The sequence below is a fragment of the Kogia breviceps genome, chromosome 10 (assembly GCF_026419965.1).
Source record: "Kogia breviceps isolate mKogBre1 chromosome 10, mKogBre1 haplotype 1, whole genome shotgun sequence".
Lineage (NCBI taxonomy): Eukaryota > Metazoa > Chordata > Mammalia > Artiodactyla > Physeteridae > Kogia > Kogia breviceps.
This window is the reverse complement of record NC_081319.1, coordinates 40,788,014-40,809,014: the sequence shown is the minus strand read 5'-3', so window position 1 is coordinate 40,809,014 and position 21,001 is coordinate 40,788,014. Positions and strand designations below refer to the sequence as shown.

General features: G+C 47.0%; 1 protein-coding gene across 8 annotated transcripts; it reads right to left on the bottom strand.

The window, feature by feature from the left end:
• Positions 1–586: 586 nt before the first annotated feature.
• Positions 587–19,816, bottom strand: ELP6 (elongator acetyltransferase complex subunit 6). 8 transcript variants are annotated; one of them, XM_067044364.1, is made up of 9 exons: positions 19,645–19,816; positions 18,502–18,625; positions 18,147–18,241; positions 16,430–16,508; positions 15,139–15,209; positions 12,338–12,456; positions 10,739–10,940; positions 8,818–8,964; positions 587–784 (listed from the first exon to the last, which is right to left on the bottom strand). In XM_067044364.1, exons 3-9 carry the CDS (start codon positions 18,198–18,200, stop codon positions 590–592), a joined length of 867 nt encoding a protein of 288 aa, XP_066900465.1. In that variant the 5' UTR covers positions 18,201–18,241; positions 18,502–18,625; positions 19,645–19,816; the 3' UTR covers positions 587–589. The 8 variants fall into 8 exon arrangements, with proteins under 8 accessions (XP_066900465.1, XP_066900464.1, XP_066900466.1 ...); XM_067044367.1 differs by lacking the exons at positions 587–784; positions 18,502–18,625; positions 19,645–19,816 and adding exons at positions 4,116–4,492; positions 5,682–5,708 and having other exon boundaries at positions 18,147–18,319; XM_067044363.1 differs by lacking the exons at positions 18,502–18,625; positions 19,645–19,816 and having other exon boundaries at positions 18,147–18,319.
• Between the last annotated feature and the right edge of the window lie 1,185 nt (positions 19,817–21,001).

The window sequence follows — 21,001 nt, the reverse complement described above, 5'->3', positions numbered from 1 at the left end:
CAGCTGGCAATGTGATAAAGTGGAAAGGGCTGCTTCAGGACTGGACTCCTTGGGTTTGAATTTAGGTTCTGACATGCAGCACCAGCTGCTCTGCAGCCAGGAAAATTAACTCAACCTCAGGGAACCTGGACATAGGAGTCAGGTTCCAAGATGCAACCAAGAATACTGACCTCTGGGGTTTTCAAAAAAATTACATCGCTATGAACACATGTAAAACACTGAGATTCTGATAACCAGTAGCCATTTTATTTATTTTTTTATTTTTATTTTTATTTTTTTTTTTAAATTTATTTATTTATTCACTTATATTTGGTTACGTTGGGGTCTGATGCGGCGTGCAGGCTTCTCACTATGGCGGCCTATCTTGTTGCAGAGCACGGGCTCTAGGCGCATGGGCTTCAGTGGTTGTGGCACACGGGCTCAGTAGTTGTGGCGCACGGGCCCAGCTGCTCCACGCACGCGGGGTCTTCCCAGACCAGGGCTCGAACCCGTGTCCCCTGCATTGGCAGGTGGATTCTTAACCACTGTGCCACCAGGGAAGCCCCTCCAGTAGCCATTTTAATAACCATGATACAGTCATTAAAAATATTCAAAATCGGGCTTCCTGGGTGGCGCAGTGGTTGAGAGTCCGCCTGCCAATGCAGGGGACACGGGTTCGTGCCCAGTCCAGGAGGATCCCACATGCCGCAGAGCGGCTGGGCCCGTGAGCCATGGCCGCCGAGCCTGCGCGTCCGGAGCCTGTGCTCCGCAACGGGAGAGGCCACGGCAGTGAGAGGCCCGCGTACTGCAAAAAAAAAAAAAAAAAAAAAAAAAAAAATTCAAAATCTTCAAGTTGTATTAGTAGTAGTCATTCAATGCCTTTATTACCTGTCAAGTTCCTACTATGTGTCAGAGGCCAGGGATATAAGTTCTCTGCACTAGAGAAGTTATCTTAGTGCATACCTTTAAACAAAACCTTACAGGCAATATGATAAAGAATATTACTAAGGTCATAATAGCTGCCAATAATAATGACAAACTATTGATTGTTGGCTCCTTACCAGAGATGGGCTTTACAATATATTACCTCATAAAATCGTCATGATGACCTTTAGAGGCAGGTAAGATACACCTCATTTTAAGGATGCAAAAAGTAAAGCGCCTAGAGCTTTAACAACTTGTTGGAGGTCACGGAGAGGCAGCATCAAATGTCAATCTGCACAACCCCAAAGCCCCTGAAATTCTGTCACTGAATTTCCAAGTGCTGTGGATGGAAGGGAGTTAGTTGGCAGGAAACCAAAGAGCAGGGATCACCAAGGGGATGCTCTATGAGCAGGGCCTTGTAAGGTAAGGCTTTGCAGCAATAGCTAATGCTTAAACTACATGCCAGGGCTACCTTAAACGTCATCACTTATTTCACCCTGACAACTCTTTAAACCCATGAAACAGGCTTATTATCTCCCCACTTTGTAGATGATGAAATTGAGGCCTGGAGAGGTTAAGTCACTTGAGCAAGGTGATTATAGTCGATTACTTCATTGTTCCCATCTCTGTAAGCGGATCATACACACAGCCCAGCCCACTGTCCAGTGACTGTGGTGCATCCCTGCAGGGTGAGTGACTTCATTGTCAGCCTTGGCCATGTGTCTTGCTTTGACCAATGGAGTGTGAATGAACGTGATCTACAGAGGTTTGGAAGAAGCTTTAAGAGCCACTGCTTGTGTGGAAGAGCCTCCTGTTCTTTCCCTTGGCCAGGAAAACAGCAGTCCCAGATTGGGACTGCTCCTTCCACCTGGGTCCCGGACCAAAAGGCCATGGAGCAGAACTGTAGCAATGACCCATAGCCCCTGGACTTGTAATGTGAGTGAAGAATATGTTTGTCAGTGTAAGTCACTAGGATTTGGGGACTGTTTGTTACTAAAGCAGAGCTCTAAGTGAGGGCGTCAGGATCCTAACCTCAGTAGCTATAATTTAAATGCCATAAAATTTACCTCTTTTAACTGTACAATGATTTTTAGTATAGCAAAGTGCAACTATCACCATAATCTAACTTTAGAACATTTTCATAATCCCCAAAAGAAACCCAGTGGATTGTTTCCCTTTCTCACCTCCAGTCCCACAGAATTGTGCAATACATAATCTTTGTGTCTGGCATAGTTTTTGAAGTTCACCCATGTTATAGCATGTATCAGTACTTCACTTCTAATTATGCCAAACAGCATTTCATTGTATGGATTTAGCACATTTTGTTTATCCATTCACTGGATGATTGGTGGGTTGTTTCCACTTTTTGGCAATTATGAATAATACTGCTATGAACATCAACATGAGTGTTTAAGACAGCCTCATCCACTAGAGGGCAGACAGCAGAAGCAAGAAGAACTACAATCCTGCAGCCTGTGGAAGGAAAACCACATTCACAGAAAGACAGACAAAATGAAAAGGCAGAGGACTTTGTACCAGATGAAGGAACAAGATAAAAACCCCAGAAACACAACTAAATGAAGTGGAGATAGGCAACCATCCAGAAAAAGAATTCAGAGTAATGAAAGTGAAGATGATCCAGGACCTCGGAAAAAGAATGGAGGCAAACATTGAGAAGATGCAAGAAATGTTTAACAAAGACCTAGAAGAATTAAAGAACAAACACCTAGAAGAATTAAAGACCAAACAAACAGAGATGAACAATACAATAACTGAATAGAAGGAATCAATAGCAGGATAACTGAGGCAGAAGAACAGATAAGTGACCTGGAAGACACAATGGTGGAATTCACTGCTATGGAACAGAATAAAGAAAAAAGAATGAAAAGAAATGAAGACAGCCTAAGAGACCTCTGGGACAACATTAAATGCAACAACATTCGCATTATAGGGGTCCCCCCAGAAGGAGAAGAGAGAAAGGACCTGAGAAAATATTTGAAGAGATTACAGTCGAAAACTTCCCTAACATGGGAAAGAAATAGGCACCTAAGTCCAGGAAGCACAGAGAGACCTAGGCAGGATAAACCCAAGGAGAAACACGCCAAGACACACAGTAATCAAACTGACAAAAATTAAAGACAAAGAAAAATTGTTGAAAGCAACAAGGGAATAACAACAAATAACACACAAGGGAACTCCCATAACATTAACAGCTGATTTCTCAGCAGAAACTCTACAAGCCAGAAGGGAGTGGCACGATATATTTTAAATGATGAAAAGGAAGAACCTACAACCAAGATTACTCTACCCGGCAAGGATCTCATTCAGATTCGAAGGAGAAATCAAAAGCTTTACAGAGAAGCAAAAGCTAAGAGAATTCAGCACCACCAAACCAGCTCTACAACAAATGCTAAAGGAACTTCTCTAAGTGGGAAACAAAAGAGAAGAAAAGGACCTACAAAAACAAACCCATAACAATTAAGAAAATGGTAAGAGGAACATACATATCAATAATTACCTTAAACGTGAATGGATTAAATGCTCCAACCGAAAGACACAGGCTCACTGAATGGATACAAAATCAAGATCCATATATATGCGGTCTACAACAGACCCACTTCAGACCTAGGGACACATACAGACTGAAAGTAAGGGGATGGAAAAAGATATTCCATGCAAATGGAAATCAAAAGGAAGCTGGAGTAGCAATACTCATATCAGATAAAATAGACTTTCAAATAAAGAATGTTACAAGAGACAAGGAGGACACTACATAATGATCAAGGGATCAATCCAAGAAGAAAATATAACAATTATAAATATATATGCACTCAACATAGGAACACCACAATACATAAGACAACTGCTAACAGCTATAAAAGAGGAAATCAGGGCTTCCCTGGTGGCGCAGTGGTTGAGAGTCCGCCTGCCGATGCAGGGGACACGGGTTCATGCCCCGGTCCGGGAAGATCCCACGTGCCATGGAGCGGCTGGGCCCGTGAGCCATGGCCACTGAGCCTGCGTGTCCGGAGCCTGTGCTCCGCAATGAGAGGTCACAACAGTGAGAGGCCCGCATACCACACACACACACAAAAAAAAAAAAAAAAAAATAGAGGAAATCAACGGTAACACAATAATAGTGGAGGACTTTTAACACCTCACCTACACCAATGGACAGACCATCCAGACAAAAAATTAATAAGGAAACACAATTTTTAAATGACACAGTAGACTAGATTTAATTGACATTTATAGGACATTATACAATATAATGTATAGGACATCACCTTCTCCACTGCATCACATTAAGTTCCTATTTTCTATGCCCATTAGAGTGCAGCAGATGTGTTATCTTAATAACCCCTTATATAAAATAGATGTTCTACAAATATTTCTTGAATTAATGAATATATATGAATATATCCGAATATTTAAAAAATGTTTCTGGGGCTTCCCTGGTGGCGCAGTGGTTGAGAATCCGCCTGCCGATGCAGGAGACACGGGTTCGTGCCCTGGTCCGGGAAGATCCCACGTGCCGCGGAGCAACTAAGCCCGTGAGCTATGGCCGCTGAGCCTGTGCGTCCGGAGCCTGTGCTCCGCAACGGGAGAGGCCACAACAGTGAGAGGCCCGCATACCGAAAAAAAAAAAAAAAAAAAAAAAAAATGTTTCTGAAGGTTAGTTTTTAAAAAACAGAATGTAGAAAAATATACACGAACAAAGACAATGATAAAATCTTACTTTCCAAAATATTACAAAAACTTCCCTGGTGGCACAGTGGTTAAGAATCTGCCTGCCAATGCAGGGGACACAGGTTTAAGCCCTGGTCCGGGAAGATCCCACATGCTGCAGAGCAACTGAGCCTGTGCTCTAGAGCCCAAGCCACAACTACTGAGCCCATGCGCTGCAACTACTGAAGCCCACGCGCCTAGAGACCATGCTCCGTAACAAAGAGAAGCCACCGCAATAAGAAGCCCATGTACCGCAGCGAAGAGTAGCCCCCACTCGTAGCAACTAGAGAAAGCCTGCATGCAGCAACGAAGACCCAACACAGCCAAAAAGTAATTTTTAAAAAAAGAAAAAATTTAAAATAAAACAGAATATTACAAAGAATAAAAAATAACGTTGACACCAGATTTTAATTGATAAATAATTAAGGGTGAGGAATGGGCTCTGTACATATGGGAAAACAGAGAAAATTATATCCTAGTCATTAACCCAATGTTGGTGGAAGAAACCTATAGATCACTGGTAACTGGCGCCATCATCCTGAAGAACAACTTGATGACATGTGAGGGTCAGTCCATGCTTTCATTCAGAAATTCCACTTCAGGGAGTAGGCTCTAAAATGTCATCATTCCTCACCCATTGTAGGCCTCCTCCCTGATTTAGAGCACTTATCATGGTCTAACTCTGTATCTCTTAATTCTCAATTCTGTTGACTGTCTCTGTCTCCTCTACTAGAACATCAGTGACCTATTTTGTCACTGTCATACCCTCAGAAGGTGCTCAGTATTTGTTGAATGAATGAATGTTCTAAGGAAACAAATACTTACCCCCATCCCCAAACAGGTATAGATGTAAAATTCCTAACAGCATAATTTATAATTACAAAAATCAGAACCCGACATGCTCAGAGAATACCTAAGCAAATTAGAATATAATGACACCAAAAAATGCCAAGTAGCCATTAAACATTAAAAATTTAACGAAAACATTTATAAATCAAGTGAAGAAATATAATAGCATATCATGCAAAAAATGTTTTGTGGTGCCTTACCTATTCAGAACTGCAGCTCATAGGAAGCTGTGTAAATACTGACATATTAATAAAAGAATCATTGGATTCTTTCATGACTACTTTCTTTTAAGTTACACACATAATTTTAAAATATTCTATCAAGTCTGCAGTATTTTGAGAAGAAAAGCAGCTACTGTTTCAATGGAAAAACTAACACAATAGTCAGTATGACTTGAGGAGCAGGGTGAAAAGTTGTTCCCTTTTGCAAAGACTAAAAAATGTTTTATAAAAGTTAAAATTAGGGCTTTCCCTGGTGGCGCAGTGGTTGAGAGTCCGCCTGCCAATGCAGGGGACACAGGTTCGTGCCCTGGTCTGGGAAGATCCCACATGCCGTGGAGCGGCTGGGCCCATGAGCCATGGCCGCTGAGACTGCGCATCCGGAGCCTGTGCTCTGCAGCAGGAGGGGCTGCAGCAGTGAGAGGCCCGCGTACCACAAAAAAAAAAAAAAAAAAAGTTAAAATTAAACAATGGATATGAAACTTCCTTAGTCCCTGCAAAGCTGTGTTATTTTTCCATTTATTTTAAAAATCAGATTCTTTGTGGTATAATGTACATACAATAAAATGTACCCATTCTAAGAGAATACTCAGAGGTGACCTTGGGCTGAGTGTGGCAAGTGGCATCTACAGGATGCTGGGGAAGAGCTCACTGCCTTCAGTCTTCACAGGTGAGGGAGGCACTGGCTCCGCCCCAAGGTCCTAGCCTACCTGGCAGCAAGAACATTCCTTCCCCCCCTCACCAAGGCCATGAACACCTGTGCCCTACATGGGGCCTCGTGTGGCCAAGGCCAGGGTGCCGGGCCCACGATGGCTTGGTCTCCTCACCATATGGGCCAGGTGCTCAGCTACAACAGAAACAAGAAGAGCCAACTTGTGAACTGGGCAGGAGCCTGCCTCTGGTTTCCATGAGAGTCAGTCAGCAAGAGTGGACTTCAGTCGGGCCTCCATTACTGGCAGCAGGCTCTACAGTTTTGAGCATGCTTCCAAACCTCTCGAAGCCTATTTCCTGACTAGACTGAAGAAAATACTTTTTCAGGATGAAGGTGAAAAATAAATGAGACAATCCACAGGAAGCCATGAGGTGGGAACTCACTTTGTGCCGGCCACGAATATTCTAGTTGTCACTTTGGACACCTGCCATCCAGGACTGCCTCCTGGCTAGTACATCCACACCCGTTCAGGCTCTGAAAGGCACCACAACCAAAAATGGGCAGTGGGGCTAAAGCGTGTTTACAAGGAAGGCTCCAAAGGACCCATTTTACCCAGTTCAACATGTGTTTTCTAAACACATGTGTTTTTTTCCTCATGTGTTTTCCTCATGTGTTTTCTAAACAGGGCCCAGGGCAACAAAGGCAAACCATCACAGCACCATTCCACCATCCCTGGGTCACAGTGGAACTGCCAGTCCACAACAAAGGTGTAAAGATCCATTTCTGCTCAGTTGCTTTATCTTTCACAACTAAAAGTAGTCCAAGGTAGCTTCAGCTGCCCCTAAATCAGGTCACAGAACAGCAGGAGACATTCCTTTGGCAAAAAAGGACACATTCTTGTCCTGTATCTTGTACTGGTAAGTGAGGCTCCGATCACGCTGGGCTGTGGGCTGTGATGGTCTCCTCCACAGGATCCTCAGCTAAGTGACAAAGAGAAGAGTGAAAGAGGAAAGGCACCCCCAAATACCTGCTCCACTGTGAACCCTTCCTGCCTCATCGGTGACCTTCAATTGAGGTCATGCACCATGCAGTAATGGGACCGACTTCCAAAACAAAGTTTATTACCAGCCACCAAAAAATAAATGTTTCCCCTCCATTACAATAGTAATATTTGCTCATTACAGGAAACATGAGAGACAAAGAAAAGTAAAAGGTAGAAAAAACCCATCCAGAGAAGAACCATTAAAGTATTTTTGTGTATTTCCCTTTGGTCTTTTCTGTGTGCGTGGTTTTGTACTTTTTGGCTAGATGAATTTTGAAGATCAACACAACAGAATGTGTACACTCAATTCCGAGTCTCAGGAAGACTGGACATTTGTCTCTAGTGACTAGAAAGCTCTGGCGGGCTGACTGGCTTCAGAGCCATAAGCTGCCAGCAGAAGCTTCTCCTCAGGCTATGCCTGAGGCGCACCACCAGCACAGCATCTCTGGGCCTGTGCTTTGTTTTCCACACGGGACTCTGAACGACTCTGGGCCAAAACGCCCACCCACCCTTAAAGGGTCAAAAGTGGTCAACATGAAGTTAACCTGGAAGAGGTGGTAAAGGCTTTGGGGTGATCCCAAAAGAGAAGTTTCAGAAGGCAGAGAACCACGGCAGCCCCTGGGCATGGGGAGAACCTGACCTCCCTCCCAGGGCAGGACTCAGCTTCCACCTCAGTACTCCAAACACCCCAAGCAGAGGTAGCAGTGGGGGAGGCAACGCCAGCCAGGGGAATGGCCTCCCCAAGTCTCTATTTTATTATATTTTTATTAAAAAAAATATTTTTTAGCTGTGTTGCATCTTCCTTGTTGCACGCAGGCTTTCTCTAGTTTCAGTGAGCAGGGGCTACTCTAGTTGCGGTGCACGGGCTTCTCATTGTGGTGGCTTCTCTTGTTGTTGAGCACGGGCTCTAGGCGTGCGGGCTTCAGTAGTTGTGGCTCGTGGGCTCTAGAGCGCAGGCTCAGTGGTTGTGGCACACGGGCTTAGTTGCTCCGCGGCATGCAGGATCTTCCCGGACCAGGGCTCAAACCCATGTCCGCTGCATGGGCAGGCAGATTCTTAACCACTGCTCCACCAGGGAAGTCCTAAGTCTCTATTTTAAAAGGAACAGTGTTGGCCTGAATATACAAAGCCTGCTGTGGTCCTGCAGAGGAATTCCGCTGTTTACTGCCTTCCCCTGTAGACAGCCATCTTCTCTTCAGGAGCTCCCCTTTGGCTGCAAATGGACCACCATGGAAAACCTGCCTTGGTGCACGGGGCCAAGCACCACCTGGGGTGGACTCTGACCTGCATTCACACAACTTCTGAGGCTTCCCTTCCACCTGAGGGCACACCCCAACCAGACCACCCCACAGCTGGACACTATCCCATGGGCAGCCTAGACTCAGGAGGCGAGCATCTCCCAGTGAGCCCCAGTCCCTGCGCACCTGCCCATGCACGTCCTTGCAGAAGCCAGTGGCCAGGCCTTCAGCCCGAAGTATCAGGTGGCTCTGGTGAGCAAGGCCATTCAGCAGGATGTCATTCTCCTCGTCCTCGGCATCTCCACTGTCGTGCACAAGGGCCACTACATTTCCCTGCAACAGAGACCATGATGGAGACTGATGGGAAGGGATGCCAGGACCAGGGTGTGCTGGGCTCTCAGAGCCTCCACTGCCCTGCACCCCTCTCACAGATCAGCCTCCCAGCTGTAGCATCCGCTTTGTGGGAAGCAACCCGTGCCTGGGCTCCAGGACCATAACTGCAATCATCTGCTGGATAGTTTCACCAGGACATCCAACCTGTACTTCCAGCTCAATTCATCCACAAGCAAGGAATAGTGTCCAATTATTAAAAAGAATAAAGCAGATCTGTGTGTTCTGTTTTGGGGCAATGGACAGCAAAACATACTGTGTGTTAGTAAAAGAAAAGAAGTACCAAACTGTGTGAATGGTAGGTTACCAATAATGTGAAGAAAAATGCAGGGAGACAAGTGTACATACAAACATGTTCATGACTGCATAGACTCTCTGGAAGGATATACAACGGAGGAAAACACAATTACTTTTGGCTAAAATAGCCTTTATACTGTTTATATCTTCTTTTTTTCTTTACTGAACTATTCCTAAGTTTTACTTTTTCAACTAAAAGAAGTATTTCTACAAAAAGAGGTTGGTAGTGGGCCACAGAGCAGGCTGAGCTGCAGCAGCTGACTCTGACTGCTTCACTCCCTCCATAAGCCCCAGTGAACTGTGTCCTCCAAGCCCCATACATTTCCTCCTCCTTCTCTTCTTTCCCCATCACCCTGGCACCTGTCCCTCTGACTGTAGCCAGGACGGCCTCAGAAGGTCCCCTGACCCCAGCTTCCAGGCAGGACCTTGCACGCAGAGGTGAGCAACATGCACTGCTGGATCCACACACGCCTGGCCAACCCATTTACCCTCCCCCCACTGCTCTGCACCCAGCCTGGCCCTGTGGGCCACATGCTGAGCTGCCATGCTACAAGCTTCCCCTCACGTAACTCTTGCAGTCTGGTTCCTGGGAGACGGGCACCACAGCTGTTCTCGTTTGTTAAAATCTCTAGTATGGGGGCTTCCCTGGTGGCGCAGTGGTTGAGAATCCGCCTGCCGATGCAGGAGTCACGGGTTCATGCCTGGGTACAGGAAGATCCCACACGCCGCGGAGCGGCTGGGCCCGTGAGCCATGGCCTCTGAGCCTGTGCTCCACAATGGGAGAGGCCACAACAGTGAGAGGCCCACGCAACGCAAATAAATAAATAAAAATTTAAAAATAAATAAAATAAAATCTCTAGTATGGCAGAATTTCTATTTTTGCCTCACCACTTGACAATGTAGGTTACAACCTATCCCTGTATTGCACCTCACAATTTTCATATTCGTTTTTTTTGGCTGCCCCTTGCGGCATGCGGGATGGGATCGAACCCGTGCCCCTGCAGTGGAAGCACAGAGTTTTAACCACTGGACCGCCAAGGAGGTCCTTTCACCTCACAATTTTTTTTTTTTCACCTCACAACTTTTAAAGCAGTTTTACACCCATTATCTCAGCCAACCTTCAAAACACACTCAGAGCGATAGGACAGCGCGTGGCAGAGCGGGGACAGCCACAGTACCGCAAATGACCAGCCCCGTTAAAGACAGTGCCAGGTACCCTTTTAGTTTTCAGGGCCTTATTTTTCATCAATGGCAGGTAGTGGAGAGCAAGGTGCGTTGACTGAAAGGTTCCTGGGCCTGCCAGGGTAAAGCCAAAGCCCCAAGCAATTAAACAGAAAAGATCACTGCAAGCAAGTGAGGCCTGGGCCTGTCGGCCCATACGGGTCACAAGCAGGAGCCCAGGGATCAGGCCCATGATTACCTTCCATTCCCGGCACACAGTGGCTCTGCAGTAGTGGACGAAGTCCAGCACCGCCACTGCCCCCACGCCCAGGCTTAGCAGCACACTGAGGTCGTCCACCAGCAGCACCGGGCACCTCCAGGCCACCTCTCCACTGTCCATGGGCTTCAGGGCCTCCTGCACAAACTCATACAGTGGCTGCAGGTTCCCAGAGTTGGCCTCCCTGGGACACAGGGCAAAAGTTACCAGAGAGCTCACGTGCTCTACAAGTGTTTATGAGACTGTGCAGCACCACAGGAAAGGGTTAGGGGGAGGGAAGGAACTGGATTCCAGTCCTTGGCACCAAGGGGCTCACGATCTGGCTGGAAAGAAAAGGTACGCATGCACACCTGAGTACATTTACTTCAGTTCAAATATTCCCTGAGGTCTACTAGGTACAAAGAACTGTGCTAAAAACTGGTGGACACAGTAATAAGCAGCCCCCGAGGCTCATACAGCCTCTCAATCCAAGAGCTTAAGGCATCTGAAAGACTCATTGGGACTGGGCAGGAGAGGCCTTCCCAGGAGGTCACAATTGGGTATGAAAGCTAAGCAATGGTTCAGGTGTCCGGGGGTGAGGGCAGCAGTCTAAGGGCTACCGGTGTGCTCGTGTGCGTACCAGGTCCGACCTGTTTCTGACACACATGGCCCTGCTACCTCCATCTCTCCAGTGACTACAGCAGTTGTCTCCCAGCAATAGGTCGGGGCCTGGGGCCCAGGCACTGGCCCCACTGCCCCACACTCCAGGGCTGAGCCCCACTGACAGCAGGGACAACAGTGCCCTATAACCTGGGCTCAGGTGTAAACCAGGCCCACGCATTCAGACAAAGACACCCAGGTTCAGAGACGCGAAGGGCTGTGCCCCAGGCCACACACACAGGGTCAGGACACGTGGCCTTCTGACTCCACACTGAGCCCGGCCACTATGTAAGGCTGAGTCTGAGGGAGGGCAGGGCAGGGAGAGGTCCCTTACAGACTCCCTGGGGTGGAGGAAACACAGCCGCCAGGCGCGGCATCTGCTACATCTGTGACTGATGCTCATGAAAGACAAGAAGCAGGAACACCAAACTGCAGGCAACAAACGTTTTCTTAAAGGGCCAACAGTAAATATTTTAGGCTTGTGGGTCATACACTCCCTGTCTCAACTCTCACCTCTGCTGCTGTAGTGCCACACAGCCAGGGACAATATGCGAGCAAATGAATGTGGCTATTCCAACAAAACTTTATTTACCAAAACAGGTAGCTGGCCCATGGCTCATAGTTTGCTGACCGCGTATCAAACCAAGAACAGAACAGAGGTGCGTGCTAGGGCTCTGAGCCAGGGTTGGAAAAACCAGCAAAGCACACTGTTCTGCCACATGTCCAGCAAATAATGCTTTCTATCGCTTCAGGGACAGCCACACACCCTCTGGCCCACGGTCAGAGCCAAGGACCTTCCGATAATGCTGTGATACCAGGGAGGTATCTGACTCCTGAAGCCAGCTCTGCCCTCCCATACAATGAGGAGAAGGAATCACACAGCAACCCTGGGCTGGGCCTACCTGCCAGGTGTGCTCTGGGCTGGGTCGTGGGCTGACTGACCTGAGGAACTGCAGGGGGTGTGGCTCCTCCTGAGGCCGAAAGAAGACGTCCACCGCGGACTTGAGACCCTCGAGGAACACGAGCTGCCCGCATTCCCGCGCTGTGGTCAGGCTGACACCCTACACCCAACGGAGAGGCGAGTGAGTTCCTGCGCCTTGCAGGGGACCCATCAGAGAGGCTAGACTCCAGCTCACGAGAGGGCTCCAGACACGTTCTGAACCCTGCAGACGTGTGCCTGTCCACCCTCCAGAGGAGCCCATGTCTTGCCTCCCCTGGGTGTTCCCAACACACAGTCCCCGTTCTGCTTTCAGATGTGCATTTACATCTACCTGTCACATTTTTTAAAAATTTACTTTCTTTTGCTTATATATTTATTTTTATGATTACTCAGTACTGGTTTTTAATTTATAATAGTAATATAAAGTTTCTTTTTTAAGGGCATGTAGTTACAAAATTTTAAAAACACTAAGGGGGGGTGGGATGAATTGGGAGATTGGGATTGACATGTATACACTAATATGTATAAAATAGATAACTAATAAGAACCTGCTGTATAAAAAAATAAATTAAATAAAATTCAAATATTCAAAGAAAAATACAGTAAGTAAATAATAACAGTAAAGACGGTGGCAGGATGACATTCTCTACTGCAACTACTCAACTCTGCTACCGTAGAGCAAGAGCAGCCATAGACCATTCATGAACAGATGGGGCTGGCTGTGTTCTAATAAAACTTTATCTACAAAAAACAGGGGGTGCAGGCTGTGGTTGGTCAACCCCTGCTCTAGACCAGCACTTCTTAAATATAGGTCTTCATGAAACACGCATTAACAATCACTTGAGATACCTGATTAAAATGCAGATCCCTGAGCCCCACTCCAGATCTCCAGAACCAGAAGCCTTGGGGGCAGGGCCCAAGAATGTGCATTTCAACAAACACCCAGAGATGGTGACACCATCTAAATGTGCAACCCACCGTTCTGTCTGTGCAGAAACAGGTGACATGGAACTCCTTAGACTCCTCATGCCCCTAGACCAGGCCTCTATCACTCATTCATACACCAGAGTTCACTATATGTAACACCATTAGCAACAGTAGGCACCCTGGCAGAGAGAAGGATTCCTGATCATCACCTTTGCTCTCACTCATTACCATTCTCCTGATGTAAGAACAATAATACACCAAGAGGATGGAAGCTCATGCTCTAGCACTTTGCACACCCACTGCTGTGCATGTCATTCCTGCTGTGTTGATGACTGCAAGGTAACAGAAAAAGCAGCCAAACTGGATATGAGAATACACAACTTTCTCATCTATAAAAACAGATGCTAGGGCCACAGACATGCCTCAAAGACCTGGAATGCAATACATGTTCATGACATGACAGTGCTCCCTGAGCTCACGATCTGACCTCTAACACAGGAACTTCTCCCTTCCCTGCAAAGGATGAGAAAGAGCTTACCCTTCTCTCACTCTCTTATTGTTTTCTCCCCATCAGAGAAGAGGCAGTGATGTGGCCCAATAGTATGACTGGCACTTCAAAGATCACTGCTGATGGGTGGCCTGGTTCTCTCCCTCTCTGAGGCTGACCTAATCAAAACAAAAAGCAAAAACACACTACAAGGGACTTCCCTGGTGGCGCAGTGGTTAAGAATCTGCCTGCCAATGCAGGGGACACAGGTTCGAGCCCTGGTCCGGGAAGATCCCACATGCCGCAGAGAAACTAAGCCCGTGAGCCACAACTACTGAGCCTGCATGCTGCAACTACTGAATCCCGCGCGCCTAGAGCCCATGTTCTGCAACAAAAAGAAGCCACCGCGACGAGAAGCCCGCGCACTGCAACGAACAGTAGCACTTGCTCGCCGCAACTAGAGAAAGCCCGCGCACAGCAACAAAAACCCAACGCAGCCAAAAAATAAATAAAATAAATTTTAAAATAAATCCTAGCAGGACTTTAAAAAAACAAACAAACAAAAAAAACCACACTACAATAACAACCCAGTAGATTCACCAGGTCACAGGTCACAAGTAATGGGCCAAGCCAGGCTTGGAGGTTCACCAGCCTCTGGGCCATCTTATTCTTGCTTGGCTGCATCTGATGAGATAAGGGGCAAACCAAGATGAGGTAAGGGGCACATGACAAAAGCACCTGCCTCTCCCCACATTTGGGTCCTAAGCCCTAGACTTAGGGAGACACAGTGGGAGGCACTCAACTTGGCAGCAGACCAAGCTGTGATCTCTCATTCACTAGGAACAAGATTAAACCTCACACCAAGAAGGAGAAAACCTTAACTGGTCCAGACTCAACAGAGACGGGTTTGATTAATTAACAACAGATCTGGGACTTCCCTTGTGGGGCAGTGGATAAAACTCCGTGCTCCCAATGCAGGGGGCCCAGGTTCGATCCCTGGTCAGGGAACTAGATCCCACATGCATGCCGCAACTAAGAGTTCACATGCCGCAACTAAGAAGCCCGCCTGCCGAAACTAAGACCCAGTGCAACCAAATAAATAAATATTTTTTAAAAACACACACCAAAAAAAAAAAATTAAAAAAAAAATAAAATAAAATAAAAACACACACCAGATCTGATTCTACAAACTTTATAAATTAACAAAACACATAGAGATGCTGCCTTAGCCCTTCAGAGAAGGGGTTCAGGATTCCATGATTTCCTTAGTCCCTCCCTTGCTAAATTCTCCACAACCCAAACAGGGAAGCCCAGCCTGACAGCACACTCACACATGCTTGGCACACACACTCACTCAGGGATCTCATCACGGAGTTCTAAAATATTTACCAGCTTCTGTCCCACGATATTGTAGTGACTGAAGGACTGGATGAGTGCCACAAAGCAGACTTTACAATTAGCTGGAAAATAAAATAAACTGATTTTTAATAAAGTCTCTACTTACAATCAGTCTCGTATACTTCATACCTCTGGAAACAAAAGCAATGAGGCAGATCTAGAGAACCGAGGCCTTGCAACCTGACATACCCAATTTGATTCTAAGATGTACTTTTTTTCGTATTTAATAATTATACCTTATTTCACTGATTCTTAGATGTACTTCCTCTGTGAGAGGTATTACTAGGAATCTTAATTTGTTCCACTGAAAATAAATTGTGGGTTTTTAAAAAATTATATTTTTCTAATTGCTTGTTGGTGTAGAGAGATACAATGGATTTTTTAAACTAGTCTTATACCCAAGAGGAGACAAGGAGAACACAAAGAAGCTCTAGCTACCTTATGAACATAATTAATTCTAATAATTTATCTGTAGATTCTCTTGCTCTTTATAAGCTGACAGTAACATCATCTGGAAAGGAAAATAACTTTCAAAGCTGTAAATTATTACAATTAAGAGTGCCAGGGCTTCCCTGGTGGCGCAGTGGTTGAGAATCCGCCTGCCGATGCAGGAGACACGGGTTCGTGCCCTGGTCCGGGAAGATCCCACATGCCGCGGAGCAACTAAGCCCGTGAGCCATGGCCGCTGGGCCTGTGCGTCCGGAGCCTGTGCTCCGCAACGGGAGAGGCCACAACAGTGAGAGGCCCGCATACCGCAAAAAAAAAAAAAAAAAGAGTGCCAAAGGTCTACCTTGTTTCCTGGCCTGCCTCAGTGGGGACTCAATGAGAATCAGTAAGTCTTTTTTTTTTCATTTGGCTGTTTTCTTCTTCTAATCAATCTCTGTGTGTGAATTGCAGTGGCCATGCTGTTTTCTTCCCTGTGTTCTTTAGGAAGCATCTACTGCCAGGGCAAAGTGTTAATGGGTCAAGTGCCTAGAGACTTCAAAATAGACAAGGACCAAGGAGCAACTAAATGAGAAAGCAACACAAGGACCTCAGGGAGGCACTGCCTATGCAGGACGTGGAGAAGTGGAAGGCGGGACTGGATACAGGGAGTACATACCACTCTCTGGCAGAGTAGGAGACGGAACAAGATGGTCCAGTAATCAGTTACCTGATAAACAGCCATCTAGCTGCCCGAACACCAAAGCCCTGGCTAGTTAATATGATTCCTATTGCTTCCTGAATCAGGCTTTTTTTTTTTTTTTTTTTGCCTTGGGTTTTCTTTATCTACAGTCCATACCTTTGAGATAGAAGGAGAGAAAATGGTGCACAAGGAAGCTGCCATCTGTCTTGGCATCACAGAGTAGAGTCAGTTTCCCCTAAAAGTTAAGAAGAACACAAAAAGATGAATTAGACTCCCAGGAAAGAGGTCAGCTGAGTATCAAAATCTAGTCGGTTGTATCCACCCCTAAATTTCTACACCTGGAGACTCTGCGTGTGTGTGTGTGTGTGTGTGTGTGTGTGTGTGTGTGTGTATTTAACCACAAAAAGAAGAAAATAAGTCAAAATTATGGAAAAACTAATAATAAAAATGAATGGTATTAAGTCACTCATTATGGGCAAGCATATCTCAACCACATAATTCCCAAGGCAATAAAGAATAGAATCCCTTCTCTTCCTCACCAGTCTTGGAGAGAATTAAATCCTGAACAAAGGAAGCTTTCATCATGGAATCCAACAAAAATCACTGACTGCCAAGATTTCAAGGGGTCTTCTAAAAAAGTCATCTGATCCAGCTTCCTCCCTATTTCTAATCCTGCTTCCAATTCTGTCCCCTAGATAGGGGAGAGTGAAGAAGTAGTTGTTGACAGAGACTTCCAGTATCAAAGTCCTCCTCCCAAAGGCCCTGGAAACTGCTTCAGGCAGAGCTCTGATCATGGAGAGCCCTGGAAAGACCTCTAACAATGGTCTTTGCAGGGCCTGGCTGCCCTGCTCCAGCCACCCCTAGTTCCTTCTCAGTGACAGGGAAGGTCGTCTCTGTGCTGTTGTGATTTTTTTCACTTATAAAATATGAAAGATCACACTAGCAGAACTTGAGTGTTAACCCTAGCGCCATTTGTCATTTGCTGGCGCCCACTTCTATCCTCCATTCCCGGTGGCCCTGGGCTTGGACTTTGGAGGTGCTAGTAGTAACTGGCAAGGTAACCAGCGCCATCTGGAGGCTTGGGCAGAGAAGAACTGCTGGGCAATTAAGATGCGCAAGTATCCACCGAATACTATTTTCCAGGCATTAGAGAATCATAAAAAGGCTTTACACACTTGGTGCCTTGCCTTTCTGGAAGAGCTTACCATTTCATCAGAAAGACAACAGCTATGAAATAAGTCAGGTATATTCCTAGGAGAGGTAACCCTTGGGCGAAAGCGTGGAAATTTTCGAAATGCCCTAGAGTGTGAGGAGGGAGAAGAAAGCAAGAGTAGCGAGCCTGTGGTGCCGAAGGTGGACTCCTACAATCCAACGTTGGCTGAGAGCAGCTTCAAAAAGCACTATTCGAGAACACAAGGAGGAAGAGGTGCAGCAGCATTCACTGCGACCTGCCGAGCGCTCCCGAGCCAGAGGGAAGCTCAGGGTGGTTAAGAAGATGGTCCCACGTGATGGATGGAGTGTCGAACTCTCTTCTCCTCTCAGGCAGCCTCTTTTGGGGCGCCGGAACTCCCACACTGAACACGCAAAGGGCTCGCCCGGTACACGTCTGTGAACTTAAGCCAATCCAAACATCGGACATGCTTCCTATGGACTTTCAAGGGCACGCACGACCTTTGAGAAGGCGCCAGATGCCCACCTCCCACAAGCCCAAATGTCCAGGCCAGCCCCGGCGGGCCCTCTTTGGACTACAACTCCCAGGCACTCCGGGGTCCCCGGACGTCGCGTTATTTCTCACGGGTCCGCGTGCGCTTCCCGTACGGTCTTCCGCCACGCTCCCAGGACGCGCCCCCTTCCCGACCGTGCAATCTCTTACCTGCTCCGCCTGGTCAGGGGTGGTGTTGAGAAGGTTATTGAGTTCCGGGAACATTCCGAGCAACGGGAACGAGCACTCTACAGGTGAAGGTGGAGCTGCCGCGGAAACAGCGGAGGCTTAAGAGCAAAACCACGCCTCAAGACTGCGGGGAAGGAGCGCGCACGCGCAACGCCGCTTCTAGTCACTGGCCGCAGCCAATCGGGCGGGCGCCTTGATCCGGGCACCCGGCGCACGCGCGGGGCTGCGCATCCGGCCGGGAGACTGGGACGCTGGGAGGTGCGGCTCCTTACCTGCAGATCCCCAGCTGGGGCTTCCCCCCTCCGAGGCCCCAGGAGACCGGTCACTTCCTCCTTACCTTGACCGCTCTCTCTCCGGCCCGGGGCCTCCGAACAGTACGTCCTGTCGAGCTCCTGCGGCGTGCCCTACACTGCTAGATGCTCGAGCTGCATCGGTGACCCAGACTGGCGAAGATGCCCTCCCTCGCGCAAAGCAGAAAACAAACATAATGAACACGGAATGATATATTGAAAAGTTCTATGGAAAAACGAAAAAGAAGGATAAGGGGGTAACGATGGAGTGGGGGTAGGTTTCGGAATTAAAGAGGTTGTCAACGTAGGGTCACTGACCAAGTGTGGTTGAAACACGCTCTACAAGCTCCTTCTCGGGGCTTTTGCACTGTTTCCCCTTCCTCTACTGCTCTTTTCCTACTCAACCGTTCAAAACATCACCCACTTCTTTCAGATCTTTGCTCAGATGTCACTTTATCACCGAGGTGTTTCGTAAGCATTCTATTTAAATCGCAAACAGCCCCTTCCCCAGCACTTCTTATCCTTTCCCCCGCTTTTTTTTTTCCATACCATTTATATCTAGTATACCATGTATAGTTTTCTTCTAGCCCAATCAACCTCAGATCCCCAGGGATAAACGTGTAATTCGAATAAGTCAAGTTTATTTGATCATTACAGTGAGGGAGATAGCAAACAAGTGGAGCCCACAGGCCTATCAACAAGCACAGAAGAAAGTTGTATGAGGATCTGGGTTCAGGGGAAATTTAAATGAAGCAGTGTTTTGATGCGTTCACATCAGAGCACAGCTGTTTGAAGAAAAAGTCAAAATGTGGCCTGGACTGCAAAGTAGCCCAGGGGTTCCATGGAAATGAGAAGATTAAGATAGATGTGAGTCTTCCCTGGATGGCGCAGTGGTTGAGAATCCGCCTTCCAATGCAGGGGACACGGGTTCGAGCCCTGGTCCAGGAAGGTCCCACATGCCTCGGAGCAACTAAAGCCCGTGCGCCACAACTACTGAGCCTGCGCTCTAGGGCCTGCGAGCCAAAACTACTGAAGCCCACGCACCTAGAGCCTGTGCTCTGCAACAAGAGAAACCACTGCAATGAGAAGCCCGTGCATGGCAACGAAGACCCAACGCAGCCAAAAATAAAATATAAATAAATAAATTTATTTTTTTTTAAAAAAGATAGATGTGGAATGTAGTCACTTACCTGAAGCTCTGCATCTAGGCTGGAAATGGAGGCTCCTGTCTCTATGTCAAAATCACTTAGATCCTCCAGCCGAGAGTGGATGTTTCATGATTACTGCTGTGTGAGAAAGAGGAAAGCAGGCAGGGGCATCCAGGGGCTGCCCTGACACTCAAAGCTAGGTCTCCATGTTTTCCTGTCAAGTGTGAACAGTTTCACAAAACAACAACATCAGCCTCATTGTGATGGATAAAGACAAAACTACACAAATCCATCATAATGTTGACCACGGAACATGAACGTTGTCTAAGACAAAACCGAAATATCCCCTTTCCCAGAAAATGAGTGCTGCTTCATACCACTAATATAGCCCACGTGAGTTAGACCATCCTATACTAGTACATATTAACATAGTGAACCGAAGAATTTAATCCTATTGCTCAGCCATAAAAAGAATGAAATAGGGCTTCCCTGGTGGCGCAGTGGTTGAGAGTCCGCCTGCTGATGCAGGAGACACGGGTTCGTGCCCCGGTCCGGGAAGATCCCACATGCCGTGGAGCGGCTGGGCCCGTGAGCCATGGCCGCTGAGCCTGCGCATCCGGAGCCTGTGCTCTGCAACGGGAGAGGCCACAACAGTGAGAGGCCCACGTACCACAAAAATTAAAAAAAAAAAAAAAAAAAAAAGGAATGAAATAATGCCATTGGTAGGAACATAGATATACATAGAGATGACCATACAAAGTAAAATGAGAAAAAGAAAAATCATATGATATCACTTATAGGTAGAAGTGAAAAATTGATGCAAATGAACTAATTTATAAAACAGAAGCAGAATCACACAAGGAGAAAATAAACTTAGGGTTACCAAACAGAAAAAGCGCAGTGAGAGGATTAAATGAGGTTGGGGTTAACATATACACACTAATACATATAAAACATAAACAAAGATGACCTACTGTACCCCAGAGGGAACTCTATTCAACACTCAGTAATAACCTACACAAAAAGAGAATCCGATGGGCTTCCCTGGTGGCGCAGTGGTTGGGAGTCCGCCTGCCATTGCAGGGGACACAGGTTCGTGCCCCAGTCTGGTCTGGGAAGATCCCACATGCCGCGGAGCAGCTGGGCCCGTGAGCCATGGCCGCTGAGCCTGCGCATCCGGAGCCTGTGCTCCGCAACCGGAGAGGCCACAACGGTGAGAGGCCCGCGTACCGCAAAAGAAAAAAAAAAAAAAGGATACAAAAGTAGAGAAGCAAAGCTGAAAGCAGGCTTGGGTAATCCCAAGCACGTCCACCAGAGGGCAACAGACACCGGCTAAAGCTGCCGGGCTGACAAACCCCGAGCGTTCATTGCACAGTTGATTCGCAGGCCTTTGACCAGG